Source organism: Mandrillus leucophaeus, unplaced genomic scaffold (genome assembly GCF_000951045.1).
Source record: "Mandrillus leucophaeus isolate KB7577 unplaced genomic scaffold, Mleu.le_1.0 Scaffold15, whole genome shotgun sequence".
In the NCBI taxonomy this organism is placed as follows: domain Eukaryota; kingdom Metazoa; phylum Chordata; class Mammalia; order Primates; family Cercopithecidae; genus Mandrillus; species Mandrillus leucophaeus.
The window spans coordinates 222,290-238,960 of NW_012101476.1; the positions used below are offsets into that span (position 1 = coordinate 222,290).

Here is a 16,671-nt window from a genome sequence, read left to right on the forward strand (position 1 = left end):
GAAAAGCAGCAAGAAGGTCTTCCCTTTAAAAATATGAACAAAGGGGTGAGAACTACAGAATGAAAACTAAAACTACAAAAATATGACTTTCAACTGTGAAAATAAATAAGTTTCCATTTATTAAGAGCTGGTGTCAATGCAGATCAAAACACACACCCATCCAGGCGAGGAGCAGGTATTCACCTGTCCCCTTCGTCTTCTTTTTTGGACTTACTAAAATACATGTATACATCGTTGGCCATTTTAAAATTGTTTTAATAATTCATTAAAATTAATTACAATTAATTGTGGTGGTGACCATCATTCTCCTCAAAAGAAAAAGAGAGAAAGAAGAGAAAAACGCATTAAGGAGTCTGGCCACTTTTTCATTTAGAGTTTGCATTGTTTAGATATAGGGAAGATATTTGACAATGGAAAGAAAAGAAAAAATATATTTTCTTTCTAATAAACAAAAATAATTTAAAATGCTAGAGGCTATACATGACTATTTTAGTATGTTCATTTATAAATGAAATCATTTTCTTTTCCAAAATACATGGAAGCAATATTCAAGGCAGACAAAGAGAAAGATCTGTCTACTTTATTTTCTGGCAATTCTTGCTTATCCTAATGTTTCCACCAGTGATTCAGCATGTAAGAAGAAAAGTCACATCACCATTGATGAAGTTTGTCAGGCTTTAAAAAAATAGTTCTGGTCTCCTGGGAGTCAACATTCATCTTCAACTTCTCTGATTGGTGGAATCAAGCTGCTTGTGGATTTATATTGGTTGATCTGGTTAGCCATGTGGGTACTCATGGGCTTGATTTGAATGTTTCTGGGATAGGCATTATCCGGTTCATCTGTAAACCATTTCTTTTCTGCTAAAGGGCAAAATGGATAGAGAACAAGAAGGAGAAATTAGAAATTTAATTAGTTCTAAGGCAAAGCCTTTGGAAAGTTCATTGAAAAACGCAAAAAGGTAATCAATAGAAGCCAACAGTGAGTTAATTGCTAAGAGAGACAGTGCAGTGTAGGGAGGACCCCAAACCTGAAACATACCTCTGCTTCCTGTAGCAAGTGATGAATAAAATGTGTCACTGGGACTCAGAGGCCCCATGAGTGGACCTCAGAGGCTAAGGAGGGGTTGCAGAATGGACTCTGGCAATATTCCTTGGAGTTAATTTCGTGGCCAGAAAAGGTTTGGTGGGGAAGGGATGTTGCATATATCAGCCATTGGGTACAGACATTGTGCCTGAGAAGAGATGTGTGCATCCATTGATTCGAGTGGAACAGAAGGGCACCACCACACTTGCTGCAGAGCGAGTGATCTAGAATCTTATACAGAATCTCCACCTCCCAGCCTTTCCTTGGCTTTGCTTATAACACATACACATAAAGTCATGTCTCAACTTTACCACTCTCCTGTTTCATTTGTAGCCACTTTGGGGGGTCTAAACTAAACCCATCGATTTTGCTGGCCAAAAATCTATGCAAGTCAGAATAGCGACCAATGTTTTAAAGATGATTTTGAGGTGGCTTTTATATCAAGAAAGAAAACTCTGTGTTGGTATAAAGTTATGAATAGAGTTCCAAGTGGCAATATCTTAACTGACTATAATAACCCAAGCTGTCTACAAGGGAGCTCATTGAAGTCTTGGCATTTCATTTCCACCCTAAATACAGAAATGGCTGAGAGAGAATGCTGAGTCAGGGTGTTCGGGGGCTGGGGTGAGAATGAAAATGGTCTAGCATCCTCTTCATAGTGCAAAGCTATTTTGCAAGACTCAACCCTCAACCCCGCCTCTTTCTAGGATTGAAATTTTCTGGGAAATTGGCCATGTGTATAGATAGGAAAGGACTGGGCAAATAGGACATTCTAACTTGGGAATCATACGCCTCACTTTAGTGGCTTAGGGAAAGAAAAGCAAAAGGGTAAAAGCTATCAAGCACGTCCACTGCTATAGAGACAATGGTCTCTCTAGCTGCTTTTTCTGCTTACCAGAACAATTCGTAACTGCCTTGTCAGTGGTCCTGGATGGACACTATAGTGAAAACTGCTCACCTGGTTTGATAGGGGATGTTGGGGGTGGGTGGATATGTGCATGTTTGGCTAATGATTTATAAATTAAGTATCTATGATCAGCTCATGACCACTCTGCTTGTTTCTCCTCAGTTCTTACTTCTGCTATTTCAAGTGCCCTGAGCTGTCAATGTCAAGGAGGGCTGTCACTGGAGCAGGGATGTGCCTGAGTCAAAGCCTCGCCCCACTTTTATGCGGCAGCTCAGTTTACCGCACAGGAAACTTTCTACCTCTTGCCTCATTCTCCCCATCCCCCTCCTGCTCTGGCTCGCTCACCTATTATAATTAAGTTCACTTTGATTTGAACAGATTGGACGATAGGAATTCATAATGCTACATCCTCACAGTGAAGCTAACTGATTAAGTGCTTTAAATTATTCCCCCTGACAGAATGATAAAGTTACAATCTGTTCTGAGATGATCTACAGCTTGCCAGACTCCTACAGCTTCTTTCTACATTCATTTATCTTTTTGTCAAGCAGAGTTTTTTTTTTTTTCCCCTAAGCTTCAATTCCATAGATCTTTTAAAGTCATCAGCACATCTGAATTATTAATGAGGCTTTAGAGGCAAGGTTCCTGATGGGCTGGTTAAAAAAGGTTGTATAGAAATCCAAGACTGTGTACACATCAAAATAATTTCAGCTCCATTTAAAAAACCATTTAGTTCAAGTGTGACATAGATGAACCATTATGCATTTGTGGAAACCAATTTTTTGTGATCTATGATTAAACTAACCTTTCAGAGAGGAGTAAAGTGTGATGGTTATCATGTTTTAAAAGCATTGCCAGGCCGCTGAAACAATTTCAAACTACGACTTTTTCCAGCGGTTTATGTGTAAAGATGATTTTCAGAGAGGTTGAGCCTGGTGTTTGTGCTCAGGTTGCCTGAGCTGCCCTCGGTTTTTGGCCATGCTGTTATGCAGACTGATTTTGCAAAGGGATTTAGTGCTAGGTTGGACATGCCAGGTTGGAAGAGTGAACTCAGCTGATGGAAATGAGTAGGTCTTTTGGGTAAAAGACCTAAGACAGCTGCGATTTGCTGAAATTTTTACAACTGCTGCAGAGAATAATTGTTCAGAATTTAGTCTTTGCAGTTCAATTCAAAGTTGGCATTTTGACCTTTCACGGCAGAGAGAATATCAATTTCCTTCTGCTGTCTGAAAGAAAGAGAGCATTATTTCCTCATTTAAGCTTCTCTCTTTCCTTTTACATTTCTTGCCATTAAACAGAATCTAAGCAGAGTAGACCTTGTTTTGGACATGCTGTCTCAACACAAGGAATGAGTTGTGTTAAAACACATTGTGGTGAGGAGTTGAGGTCTTCCTTATGCCTGAGAAACTGATGTTTAATTTGGGTGCCTCCTAAGATATAAATGTGTGTGTTCTTGGAGACTTGGTTACATAGGATGTTCAGGAAATGGAACTATATGAATGCTCTGGGTGTTTTACTAAAATGTCTGGTGGCAACAGTATTTTACAAAGAGATTCTCCCAACACGCTTCCAAGGAACACACATTTCAATGATCGCCAGCCATTTGGCATCCATGGAGAGTGCAAGTAGGACAATGACAATTTGATGTATTGAGTCTTGCCTTCCGAAGAAGAAACAACGCCAATGGGTGGCTACAAAATTGACCACGAGGAAGAGGACTCAGGGAAGCAGCTCTAACGAATGCTGCCATGGTCAAGGATAAATCCAAATCCCTGAGTTTATCTCTGCTCCCTGTTTCATCTCACACACCGGAAAGATTTCCAGGGGCTTTATTTTCATCTCTAAGATGAGAAGGGCAATTGATCGGGGTGGGAGGGCTTCCTCACCGCCAGAGAAAAATAGCTTCATTTCTTAATAAGCTTCTTAAGGATGAGATGCCTGTTGTCAGTGCTCTGAGTACAATGTGTGACATGCCAGGAGTTCGTGGAGTTAGGAAAGAAGAGGCATTTCAGTCTGTGGCTGGGAGGGGGCTAGCGGGACAAGATAAAAATCTGGAAAACAACTGCAGAGAGATGCTGGTAGAGCAATTGCCACTGCCACTGGGACATGTCACCTATTAAGACCAGCCATGCTATGAGCTGTCCACCGTGAAGAAGCAAGGAGATGTGGGCTAAGGAGACAGCACAGGGCAGGAGGTGAAAGTTAAGCAGATCTGGCTAACATACTGGTTGCGTGACTCTGAACAAGTTATTAGCAAATTTATCTTAGCTTCATTCCTTTTCTGTAAAATAGGGCTGATGATACAAATTTCCTAATAGTGTTGTTAAGATAAATGGAGCTAGCACCCTTGAAGCACTTATACAGGTCCAGATACATGTTAAGTAAATGTGAGTTGTTAAGGTTATGAGTATTATTAATAATATCAGCAGGCATTATATCGCAGTGGCTAACTTCACATACTCTAGTGTCTCTCAGATTCTGCATCTTTCAAAAGGAGACACGGCATCTCCATCTGAAGCTGTTGTGAGGATTGAGTTTATATAGGTAACTGAAGAGTGCTCAGGGGAGTGCCTGGCCCAAGGCATTTGTGAAGCGTTAGCTTTTACAGTAAGTTTAATACTAGCCTGAGTACTATTGGTACTAAAGGATGGGTGGCACCTCTTGAATGTGATGACAAATGATGCCCTTCAGCAAAGATGTTGAGTAGGGGTGTGTATATCGGGGTGTATCCTGAAGAAAACGGATTGTGGCAGCAGAGGTGACAGAGGGGGATTTGGTTGGTCATCTTCGTTTTGAAGGTAAAGGAGAGGAAGAGGTAACCTGGTGTTATTTCTGGGGAGCTTAGGGTTTCTCCCCTCCCAAGGTGCCTCTATGCCTTTGAAATACTGGATTTGACTCACCAGGCCTCCTATCCCATCTGAGAGCCATCGGTTTCTTGCATTTCTAGTTTCATCACTGAGATCACAGGGTTTAAAGTAAGGGTCAAAACCTCCTCCTGCCACAGGGCTGCAGGTCACCCTGGAGGACTGGGCTCTTGCAGGGAAGGGCCCCAGAGCTGGGCTGACTGAGCTGCCACCAGCAGAGGAAGAAACAGGCTGCACTGTGAGAACTGAGCTTCTCTTTTGGCTCTGTGGATTGTCAGTGCCATGGGCTTTAGCCTTTTCACAGAACTACTCCCTAGAGAAGATTGCAGAAAAGGGGAGACAATGATACAGCAAAAGCATTTGGAATAATTGGCCCTCTTCTCACTACACCACAAGCTGAGGTTGAGAGAGAAAAGGCTCAAAAAGAAAAGATTCTGTTTGGAGAGAGACAACTATGGAGAACAGTAAGGGCTAACAAGAAGCTTCGACCTTCAAGGGTAATGCTGTGTGGTTTCCTGTCCTGCATTTGTGATAGGCAGCCTGGCACATTTCCTCTGCCCAGCAAACCCTGATGCCTCCACCGTCCCCACCCACACATACTATCTCCTCTCCTGTCTGTGAGCAAAGTATGCCTATTTCATAGAGATACAAATTATTTGTACCAGAACAAAAGCAGTTACCGTTTATGAAAAACCTTCTCACTTCTTTGCAATTGGCTACCATGACTCTGTCTCTTTTAACTGAAAGTCTGATTCTGCCATTCTTTGAGCAAACAGCTCTTCCAGCCCTCTGTGGCTCTTGGTCCAGCCAACACCTTGAGGACAGATTCTTCACTAATCCCTTTTGGGTTGCAGGGGATAATCCCTCTCACCTCCAGTGGTTGCAATGGGCATGCAATCTTGCATGGGAGACAGTCAGCCAGTGTAGTGACAGGTGCCCACAGCTACTTCTTTATCATATTGTGACAAAGCAGGGATGGGCTGAAAGAAGCTGATTGAGAAATTGATTTTTACCCTGTCTTGACTTCCACAGGCCCTGGAGTTTCTGTACTCTCCTCTTTCTCCTTCAAGGAGCCTGTTGCTATAGGAACCTGGCAGGTTGATTTAATTGTCTCTATCGGGATGCAGACACCTTTAGGCTTTTCCCATGCTGCAGAACAGCCAGGCAAAAGGTTTTTCTGGTCATCTGGGATCTTGACAATGCTGCCAAGAGGCATAGTCGGTCTCTCTACTCATTGAGCTTACAGGGCTATTCCCCATTCTCGGAAGCCGTGTGACCAGCTTGAGAAAGTGGCACCAGCACAGCAGCATCGTGAGGCATGTAGAGGCACTCATATTTTTTTAAAAAATAAACAAGGGGACGAGGGTAATATAGAAAATGGTTAAAGGTATAAAATATGTAAAGTCAATTTATATCAAATATTTATTGAGCACCTACGGTAAGGATCTGGGTCATAATCTTTAATATTCAGAACAGAATTTGCAACCTCTCCCAATTGTGGCAGAAGTTTAACTGTATGTATAAGGGTCTAGCTTTCTCTATCCATTTGAACTGGCCTTGGAAAGAACCCTGAGTAGCAGACTTTAGGGACACTGATGATGCCATGATCACCCGAGTGTTGAGACTGAGAAGGCTTCACCGTGCCTTCTGGTTTACCAGCCTACTTACTGTTCACCCCTTTCAAAGCCCAAAGCAAGTTGGACTAAATGGCTTACAAATTTCTTCTCTTCTAGAATGATGCAGATAACAGAGTTCCTAACTTTTTAAATGTATGTACTTTCTTTTCAAAGAACTCTTTCACTTTCTACCCTTACCTCCTTATTTCTTTTCTTTCTCTCTCTCTCTCTCTCTCTCTTTTTTTTTTTTTTTTTTTTTTTTTTTTTTTTTTTTTTTGCAGTGAGGGGCAGGGGGCAGTGAACAGAAAGAGATATAATAATAAGAAACTTGTATGCCCACTTCCTAGGTAAGCGGATGTTCTACTGAAAGAAGAAGGGGAAGTTTGGAGTCAAATAGAAAACAATGGAGGAGACTCTTCACTCTATTAAGGAAAGTATAATATAGTAATTTTGGCAAATAAAATTGAAGTAATAATGATCCTTCTCCATCATCAAATGTAACGTTAGTCAAATATGGTCAATTCTCAATTATCTACCACTGGGGCATGACTGTGTGCCCAAAGTCCAGGAAAACCTCAAAATTCCATCTCATATCATAGTCTGTTCCCATTCCATTCCCATCACAATATCATCTCATTGGAGTTGCTAACAGATTGTGTATAAAATGCACTTTGGATTTACTTCTCTCTATCTGCCCGATCTCTGGTTGGGATTTAACAAATGTCTCAAAGGCAGGTGGCAGGAGAGATTTGGGTAATACAGTGACTGAACCATCAGCTCCCAGATAACTGGGTGTGGGCTGTTGAGTTGATATACACAGCAGAACACTTTTAATTTGAGTCATACTGATCAAGCATAAAGAAGACCAATGCTTTTGCCATTAATAACCCTCCTGGTTTAAATAAAAGGAGGATGAAATATTGACAGAGAAGCAGGTTCACCAAATGGAATAACTGTAAATGTTTTCCAGAAAAGTTTATCAACTGGCATCATCACTTGATTGAGTAGGTCTTGCCAAGATGAACACAGAGATGTGAACAGACCGATGTGGGGACTGGGGTTGGGGGGTGGCAATGGGGGAAGTGAAGGAAGCTGGGTTTCTTGATGGGAAAATGCTTTCGGACTTGGAGCAAGGTACCAGGGTGGGCAGGGAGGCCACGTGCAGATTAAAAGGCAAGCCAGATGGAGAGAAGTTCCCCCCAAATTACCCAACCCCACACCCAAGAACACCAAAACAAACTCTAAGAAATCTAGCAATAGCAGCAGCACAGCCTCATTGCGCTGAGCAATTTAGAAAGTGGAAGAAGGAAGGAAGAGAAGAAGGAAGGGAAAAGGAGAGGGAAAGGGGAAGGGGGGGAAGCAAAACAAAATAAATAAAACCACAAACAGAACAATATAAATAAAAATAAACAAACCAATAACAGAATAAAATTTGTAACTCCTTTTTTTTTAATTTCACAAAAGTTTTCACAAGGACAACGTTATAGAAGAAAACCCCCAGCAGTGGCTAGGTCATGCAGAACCATTAATTGTCATACCTTGGCCCATTCTATTCATCCTTGTTGCACTTTAGAGAGAGAAGTAAGCTATGTGAGTTTTACAATGCTTTTAAACTGTCATATTTCCTGTTGAGCACTTTAACTGGCACATTCTTATAGTTATAAATGTTCTGAGGGCATAACTTTATAACCTCCTTTGCAAAGAATGCATGAAGAGCTCTTCATGATCCAATACTAGGGGATACATATATATAGTTATATATATATATATAGTTATATATATATAGTTATATATATAGTTTTATATAAAGAGATAGTTATACATAATATAAATCAATATATAGAAAGACAAAAATAATTTGAAAAAATTCTTCCACTCATAGGGCTTGTTAATTTACATGTATACAATTATTCCCCATCACAATACTGGTTTGAATACTATGCTGCCCCTGTCTTTGGTGCGGGGGAGGGTGGAGGTTCTGACAGAGCCTCACCATTTGTCAGTAAAAGTGCTTGTCAATTCACACAGCAAGCAAATCTCCAAAACTATCATGCTTGAGGGGACGAGGGATCCAAAATCTAAATCCAAAACATTCACCATAAAAACACCTTTTTAGAGATGGTACAGCTGTGACATGTTTTCCTCCTCCCTTTTACCCCTATTCTATTTGATGGAATTCTTTAAAGTAAACTGTTCAAATATGTGTATACCAGCCTAGTCCATCCATAAGAGAAATTGGTTATGGTGAATTGGCCAATTTTTAAGAACTACTGCACTGCCTAAAGCATGATTTGCATGCGCAAAGCATCTGACAACTATATGTTGAAAAAAGGGTATTTTTCTACCTCTCCTCTCATGCTTACTAAGTGTTAAAAAAGAAAGAACAAAAACAAAAGAAAAAATAACTATACCAAAACGTGTTTGGCTCACTGTTGCACTCTTCTCATCCCACGTCTCATAATGACAAGGAGCAGCTCTCTATTGTCGTCATTACCCTGCCTAAATTGGCTACATTAACTAAAGTGATGATGAGGAATTCTTTCCCACCAGCTTCCTTCATTGGGACAGCCAGCACCGTGCAGCTGCACCAACAGTTGAAGGTGGTGGCTGTCTTTTGTCTTTGTTGAGTCAACTGTGGCTGATCCTCCTACATTCTAATTTATTTAGCATGTCGGCTCCTAGAAAAACATGATCTGCAGCTGGGTTTGTCTTCCTCTCACTCTGCCCCAGCCCTTCCTCCTACCTGGCATTGGGGCCCTAACTAATCAAACAAAGGGGAGTAAAAGGATCCCCTGAGGATACATGGAAAAATACTTGCTCTTTCCTGAGCATTATTTATTCTGTACATAAGGTAAGTAATTCACCTTTTAAAAGATGTGAAAGTCCCAGGAAGGCAGTTTTTAATGACTTACATCTGATATTTATGATACATATGGCTTTTCATCCCAAATGTCAAAAGTGAAAGAAAAAAACTAGCTATTCATATGGCAACATAAGGAGACAGAATAACAATTTAATATGCAATCAAACCTCTTTTCACTTAAACTAAATGACTAGAATTTGATACATCCATGATTGGAATACTATTCTTTCCTCCACATTAAGGTGAGAAATGTTCATAAGAACTCCCAGAGGGAACTGGCTCTGGGACAAAAGGCCTTGGTGAGTAACTAAAAAAATCTCTGATGTTCTCTTGCAACAAGCAAGTCCTTCAAAATCATCTACACAAATTGTGAAAGCTTTTCAAAGGCTTCGCAATACTTCGGCCCAGAGACTGGAAACAATCGATATGTTTTCATTGCTGTCTGGTTGCTTGTTTCAAATAAACATGTACTAACTTATTGTGTGTATAAAAAAAGAAAGAAAGGAAAACAACAACAACAACAACAAAATCAAAACCCAAAGCACCCTGATAATCCTGATAAATCAGAATCAACTTTTCTTTTACATTAAATAAACTTGCTCTGCCTAACTGACATTGATCACAAGGGCTCCCTTCTAATCTGTGAACTCGTTCCTGCAGTGAGCTATTTATGTCTGGAGCATGCCTTTGGGTTATTTTTCCCCTAGAATCATAAATAACTTTTGGTCCGTCTGCTTATTTGCTGTTGTGCTCAAGGGTTTTATGGTGGTGAAATAAAAATGACAACCACATGCACACTATCATACATATGCAAATATGTGTAAAAAAAAGAGGGGGGGACTACAGGGGAAAACAGGGAAAGTTACTTTGTTGGAAACACCAACTGGGGAAATGAGTGGCAGATACAGTTTCACACAGTGGCGGTGGATACACATATCAAAGCCGCTCTTCCTGCACGTACTTCTGTTTGTCCCGGGACTCCCTGGACTTGGGCCGGTTCTGTCGGTTTGCCGTGGATGGGATGGAGTGAACAGAGGAGCTCTTCTTGCTGGACGACTGTGACGAGTGGGAGGAATGGGACAGGCTGGCCCGGGACTGGCCGGCGTTGTGGTCAAACTGCATTAAGCAGAAGATCAGGTCCGTCGGCACGAGCTCAAACTCGTAGGGGGGGTTGGTGATGACATACCTGGACAGGAAAAGCAGAGATGTCACCGCCCGAGAATAACTGAGTAGAGAATTCAACCCTCCCTGAACCAAAAGCAATGGCCTGGTTACTCAGGACTTTCAGAGGATCTGGAAGATGCACTTCTAGCTGGTCCGAGGCCTTAAACATTCTTTTCCTTGTTAAATGGAAACTTCCTCTGTTTAACTCAACAAAGGAGGCCAGCCAGGGGCCCAGGCAGAGATGTGGAATTAGGGCCAGTAATGGAAGGACCAAACTTTGCTTCTCGTGGTCTACAGGTACCTTTCTATACAAGGTCAAAGTCATTTCCAAGTAGCCCAGCCGCAGGAGGTTTCATGAAGTGTGATGCAACTTTCATTCCAGAATTTTTGGACAATCCCAGATATACATCACAAGATCTTTGCTTACTATTACAGAGTGTCTCCTTAGACCATATTCTCGCTCTTTACCTTTTAAAATCTGTTTTGGTGGGAGAATTTGGAATTTGGAATTCACCACGTGGAAGAATCTAAGAACCCTGCCTACTTATCAGCACTACTTTGTTGTTCTTCACAATGAGTTGGAGCTTTCTTTGGTCAACAGCAGATGTGACTAAGATGATCACCCTGTTTCATTTAGAGCAGTGGATCACAAAGTGTGGTCCTCAGGCCACACAGCTCGGCATCACCTACGAACTAGGAAATGCAAGTTCTTAAGCAACCCCACCCAGACCTACTGAATTGGAAGTGCTGAGGATGGGTTCTGTGGTTGAACAAGCTCTGCAGGTGAGTCTCATGCTGGCTAAATTTTGAGAACCCACTGGTCTATAGCAATTGTTCTCAATTCTGGCTATACACAATAATCCCTGGGTATTATATATAAAATTGTTATATATTTTAAAATATATATATGATTTTTTCTTCCTTCCAGACCAGTTAAATTAGAGTAATCAGAATATTTTTTAAAAGCTCCCCAGGTGATTCTACTATGCAAGCAGGGATGAGAAACGCCTGTCTCTGCAGCACTATTGCCTAGGGTATATTATGCAAACTCACTGATCTTGGTAATTCTAGGATGTACTTTTAATTTTTGCCTGCTATGAATTTATTTTAATGCATATGAGAAAAATATAATTAGCACATCTAAACTGTTATTATTTCTGCTTAAGGTGATAATATACAATTGTCTCAAAAATAAATATATAAAAGTTAAAAAGTGAGTCCATTTAAAATATATGAAGTAAAAATATAGGATTCTAAGATATGGCAGAAGAACCACTTGCCTTAGGGCCGGGTGTGGTGACTCACACCTGTAAGCCCAGCACTTTGGGAGGCCGAGGTGGGTGGATCACTTGAGGTGAGGAGTTCGAGACCAGCCTGGCCAACATGGTGAAGCCTTGTCTCTACTAAAAACACAAAAATTAGCTGGGTGTGGTGGTGTGTGCCTGTAATCCCAGCTACTCAGGAGGCTAAGGCAGGAGAATCGCTTGAACCCAGGAGGCAGAGGTTGCAGTGAGCCAAGATTGCGCCACTGCACTCTAGCCTGGGCGACAGAGCAAGACTCCATCTCAAAAAAAAAAAAAAAAAAAAATTATCATAAACACTAGCAATGTGAAATGATATATCTCTGTATTAGATACCAACAGATGTTATCCTAGTAGCTGGAGTTTGGGAGAGATGTTTGTATTCAGACTTTTGTAATTGGGTGATGCAATTATTCTATTAATACAAAACTTGAATTCTTACCAAAATGTCTTTACATCCACTATTAGTAATTATAGAAAAATGCTTCCCATCACCTCCAAACTCAGTGCCGGATTTAATATGGGCAGGGTAATTTGCATGTTGGGGAGATGTATACAGACCTTTGCCTTTACAGTAGGGGATTATTGTTTCTGTGATTAGGTGGGAGGGCAGAGTTGAAACCAATACTCACCTCTTTGTGCACTGACTGGGGGTGCTGAGGTGGGCATCTCTCAACCGGTAAATTCCAAAACAAAGCATATTATATGTTTTCAGAGCTTTGCAGAACAGATCACCATAACAACCACCATCCTGGGAGACAACAACAGAACAGAGAGAAACATCCTTTTTATTTGCCTGAAAATCAAGGGCCATCAGGGAAAAGGGTCTTTTCATCAAAGCTTGTTTTGGTGTCTCCCAAGTTGGAGGGTCCATGTGCCAAGGGACGGCAGTGGAAGAAGTCAACATGGTTAACAGACTACGGACAATATGTGTGATTTTGAGGGATCAGGTAACAATGGGGCTTTCCTCTGGTGTCTCTCCAGTTTTCCACCTGTAGCAATGGGGTTTGAAAGCTCTAAGGAGATTATGCTTCTCCCTCACTTTAAGTGAAAGTGTAAAGCTTGATGGTCTCAGATGCATGCTCAGCTGAGGAGATGAACCCTTCTCTGCAAAATGGTGATTATGTTCAGCCCCAGCTCAGCTGTAACCACTGTGATAGGATCGTGTTGTCAAAACCGCCTGAGTGATAATGAAAACCACAGCGAGGAGGAGGACCCCACCAGGTCCCATGGTGACAGACTCTTTCAGGTAAGGACCCTGTGAAAAGCACAATTTACAGACCTCAGAGATGGCAAGGGTGGAAGAGAATGTGTTTCCCCAGGAGCCAGGGGCCTGCAGGCTGAATAACTGGGATTCGCAGTTCTGATCAATTCACAGCCACCTTCCCAGGGTCTGGGGCCTGATGCAGAAAGTGAAAGCAAATGCATCCACTTGGAAATGCTGGCTTCAGCAGCCAGGTGGCTTCAGGTAGATGTTAACAGTATTACATGAAGGGCACTGGGCACTGCGGGATGGCTTCACTGGGAATAAAATGACTGTCTTCGTCCTTCCAATCACTGGAATTCTCATATTGGTCTCATACTAAAGAACACAGATGGGACCAAAGCTTACCATTATCTAAAGTCTTTATCCTAATCAAGTGTATCAGTAAGTAAATGATAGGTATAAAGAGCCACTAGCTATGAAACCTCCCTTTCAAAAAAAGCCTAGTCTCACATAGGTCCCAGCCCATGATCAAACTAAAATATGGGGCAAGTATGCAGAATTGTTTCAGAAAAAACAGAGACAGACCCTTTCCTTGGCTCCTTTTCCACTATTTAGTCTTTCTGGGCGACACTATTGTTTGCGTAACAGGTTTATCAGTTTCTATGAATATGGCTGCATCTCTTAAATGCATCTGTGGGGTTGAGCTGGGAATAAGGGCAAAGACACTACACTTCTGTCACAGTGCCTACGCTAGGCAGGTGCATGGAATCAGAAGGGAGATGCTGGCCACTTCTGTCACAGGGAGGACCCGAGGGAACGTGACTGGGTCCAATCTCAGAAATTACAAGGTCTAGGTTTTGAATTACAGGCATTAAAGGATCCACATGAGATTCTGTTTGTTTGGCTGGTGGTTCTGGATACATCTGACTACTGACTACCCTGGTGCTTTGAAAACCACCAGTGCCTAGGTCATACTCACATATAAAATCTGAGAAACCTGCAGGATGAGGCTGGCCACCTCCATGTGCTATTAATGTATAGTTGGGTTGAGTATCCCTAAGCTATGCTAAGAGCCTGTGGAAATATTTCCCAACCTTGGCTGCATGCTGGAATCACCTGCTGCCTTCCACCTCGTGCAGAGGATACGTGAAGAGAACACCAAGGAGTGAGAAAGCCCACAGGCTCTGAAGCCAGGATGCCTTGGTGCAAATTCCCAATAGGTCCAGTGCTCATTCTCTCTGAGCCTCAGTTGACTTAGAAGGTGTGATACTAGAACTTACATCAAAGGGTTGCTATGAAGATTAAAATGAATGACTTATGCATAGAACAAAGTGCCTGATACAGAGTAAACCATAAATATCACCTCTTACAGTTATCTTACAATAGGAAGGAGAAAAGACAGATGCCTTGCTTGTCACATCTGACACCACGTTCTTCCGGATCAAGCTTTTCCCAAACAGCAAGCTCAGGTGACCATGGTGCTGCGGACTCACCCCTAAGTCTGCAAATGGCCCATCGAGCAGAGCTAACTGGGCCACGCGGCAGCGGTCCCTATTGGCCAGTGTCTGCGGGGTGCTGTAGCCACCTCTAAGGGCGTTCTCCTCAGCAATCAGAGCTTCCAGCTCCGGTGTGGCTCCTCCGGTCACCAGGGTCCGTATCAGGGTGAGGATATTGTCATTGAAGTATGTCTGGGGAAGGAGAGAAAGTGGGGGGAAAGTCCTTTAAGCAAACACCCTAAAGTCATGACAGCCGACATCCAAATTACAACTTTTCTTGGTATCTCCTGTTTAAAGTTCTGGCCTGTCTCTTCAAATAATTTTATGTGGGAAGTGAAAAGACAGCAGCCTCCAATTATTCCATTATTTTCTCTCCTGCTTGGCTCTGCCATGACAGCCTGACTTAAAAAACCCAGTTCAGGGGATTTTTAGTAAAGAGCTCAAATCTGAATAATTAGTGTTTACCATAATTGGTTTTAGTAGGGATACAAATATTGCCTCCCCCTCCTCAAGTCTACATGTCTACTATGAGACTCTGGACACATGTAATAAAATGCAGCCTGCCCCAGCTGCTAACCCAAGCGGCATTGTCTCTGAGGTCCTGTCACCCATGTGCCAGGAAGCTTCCTCCCCATGACAATGGCAAAACCTTTCATTAATGCCGCATGCTCAACAATTTATCACATGCGTTGATAACTGTCTAACCCAGAAATCTCGATCAATTAAATATGCCAGATAAATTTATGACAAGGTGAATGTCCTGGTAAGTGTACTTTGGCTTTTGTTTTCTAAAATAACCTCAGTAGTCTGAGGCAAATATCACTTATTAAAGAAGTTTCCCTCTAAGTGTACATTTGTGTCACATCTGAACATAACAGATCTGTCAGGAACAAAACAATGGGAGTTTAAAAAAAATTAATAGGATGTCAAGTAAAGGAGCTTTAAAAGGTATTTGTCACCAGCCTAATTTGAGAAATTCTCAGGTAAGGGTGTGCATTCCATTTTCCTATGTAAGTAGAAATCAAGCAGCCTAAAAAACTCAAATCAAAGTTTGCCTGTGGCTTTTGAGGATGTACTTTGGAAAGAGGTAAGGAAAGATGCAATTGTACCTCAGCAACTTATTAGAGAGTTTACCTGGCAAGGCATAGCAGGGAACAAACCAAGTAAGGGTGAGCTCAAGTTCCCATCCCAGGTTTGCTAACTAGTTCTATGTCTTAGAGGTTGCCTAGTCATTCTGGGCTCTGATTTTTCTCATCTGTAAAATAAGTGCAGTCACTAAAACCAAATTTATATTCACAGAATTCCATGAGGACTTCTGAATTAAGATGATAGTTGCTAGTGGGGCTGGATTCACATTCCTTACTGAAATACTTACAAAAACACCCCAATGTGATACAAAATTCCAACTGCAAAAGAAACTAGGAATGTTACTCATAGCCTGCCAGACCCTAAAGGAAATTTATGCTCAGGGTTAAGAGATGCCCATAGGCACAGATGCAGGAAAAGGATACTTAAAGTAGGATATGTTGCTGGAGAGGTTATGGGAACCAGGGATCCAGAGTTGGGCTGAGGGTTTTATGCTGACTTCATCTCTCAGTAGCTGTGTGACCTTGAAAGTTATTTAACATTTTTGTGCCTCCGTTTCATGATCTGTAAAATGTAATAATAGAGTGCTGCACGGCTCTATGACCTACCCATGAAGCACTTAGAAACAGGTTTGGTGCACAGGAAGCAATGATAAACATTTTGGCCTCATATCAGAGACATGAGGCCTTTGCCAACGACAGGAACAGTCAGACCCATTCCAACCTTCCTTTGACTTTTTAATCGTTTTTTTTTTTTTTCTCTGAGGGGTGGGGAACTCAGGGCTTTAAAAGCCAAACAAGGGATTTTAAACTCAATGTGGTAGAAAATGGGAGGTCAGCCAAGTATGGTGGTGCACACCTGTAATCCCAGAACTTTGGGAGGCCAAGGTGGGAGGATCACTTGAGGTCAGGAGCTGGGACCCGGTTGGCCAACGTGGTGAAACCTAGTCTCTACTAAAAAAAAAAAAAAAAAAAAAAAAAAAAAAAAAAAAAATAGCTAGGCATGGTGGTGGGCACCTATAATCCCAGATCCTCAGGAGGCTGAGGCCAGAGAATTGCTTGAAACTGGGCGGCAGTGGTTGCA

The 16,671-nt window shown here is 41.9% G+C and overlaps 1 protein-coding gene and 1 long non-coding RNA gene across 17 annotated transcripts in view; one reads left to right on the top strand and one right to left on the bottom strand.

Annotated features, from left to right (window-relative positions):
• Nucleotides 1–96: 96 nt before the first annotated feature.
• The window catches only part of KCNMA1 (potassium channel, calcium activated large conductance subfamily M alpha, member 1), a 770,521-nt gene continuing 753,946 nt past the window's right edge, over nt 97–16,671 (bottom strand). For 7 of the 16 annotated variants that reach the window (XM_011974877.1, XM_011974875.1, XM_011974872.1 and 4 more), the window contains 4 exons: nt 14,500–14,694; nt 12,432–12,550; nt 10,296–10,520; nt 97–861 (listed from right to left, as the gene is read on the bottom strand). In XM_011974877.1, the coding sequence (XP_011830267.1) occupies nt 837–861; nt 10,296–10,520; nt 12,432–12,550; nt 14,500–14,694 (564 nt within the window). In that variant the 3' untranslated portion in view covers nt 97–836. Of the gene's footprint in view, nt 862–7,897; nt 10,521–12,431; nt 12,551–14,499; nt 14,695–16,671 lie in introns of those variants that run through there. The other 9 variants (XM_011974876.1, XM_011974871.1, XM_011974870.1 and 6 more) reach the window with 2 other exon arrangements.
• LOC105535685 overlaps nt 11,051–16,671 on the top strand; it is a 93,289-nt gene continuing 87,668 nt past the window's right edge. Inside the window, exon 1 of the long non-coding RNA XR_001005480.1 lies at nt 11,051–11,281. This is a non-coding gene — a long non-coding RNA (uncharacterized LOC105535685). The remainder of the gene's footprint in view (nt 11,282–16,671) is intronic.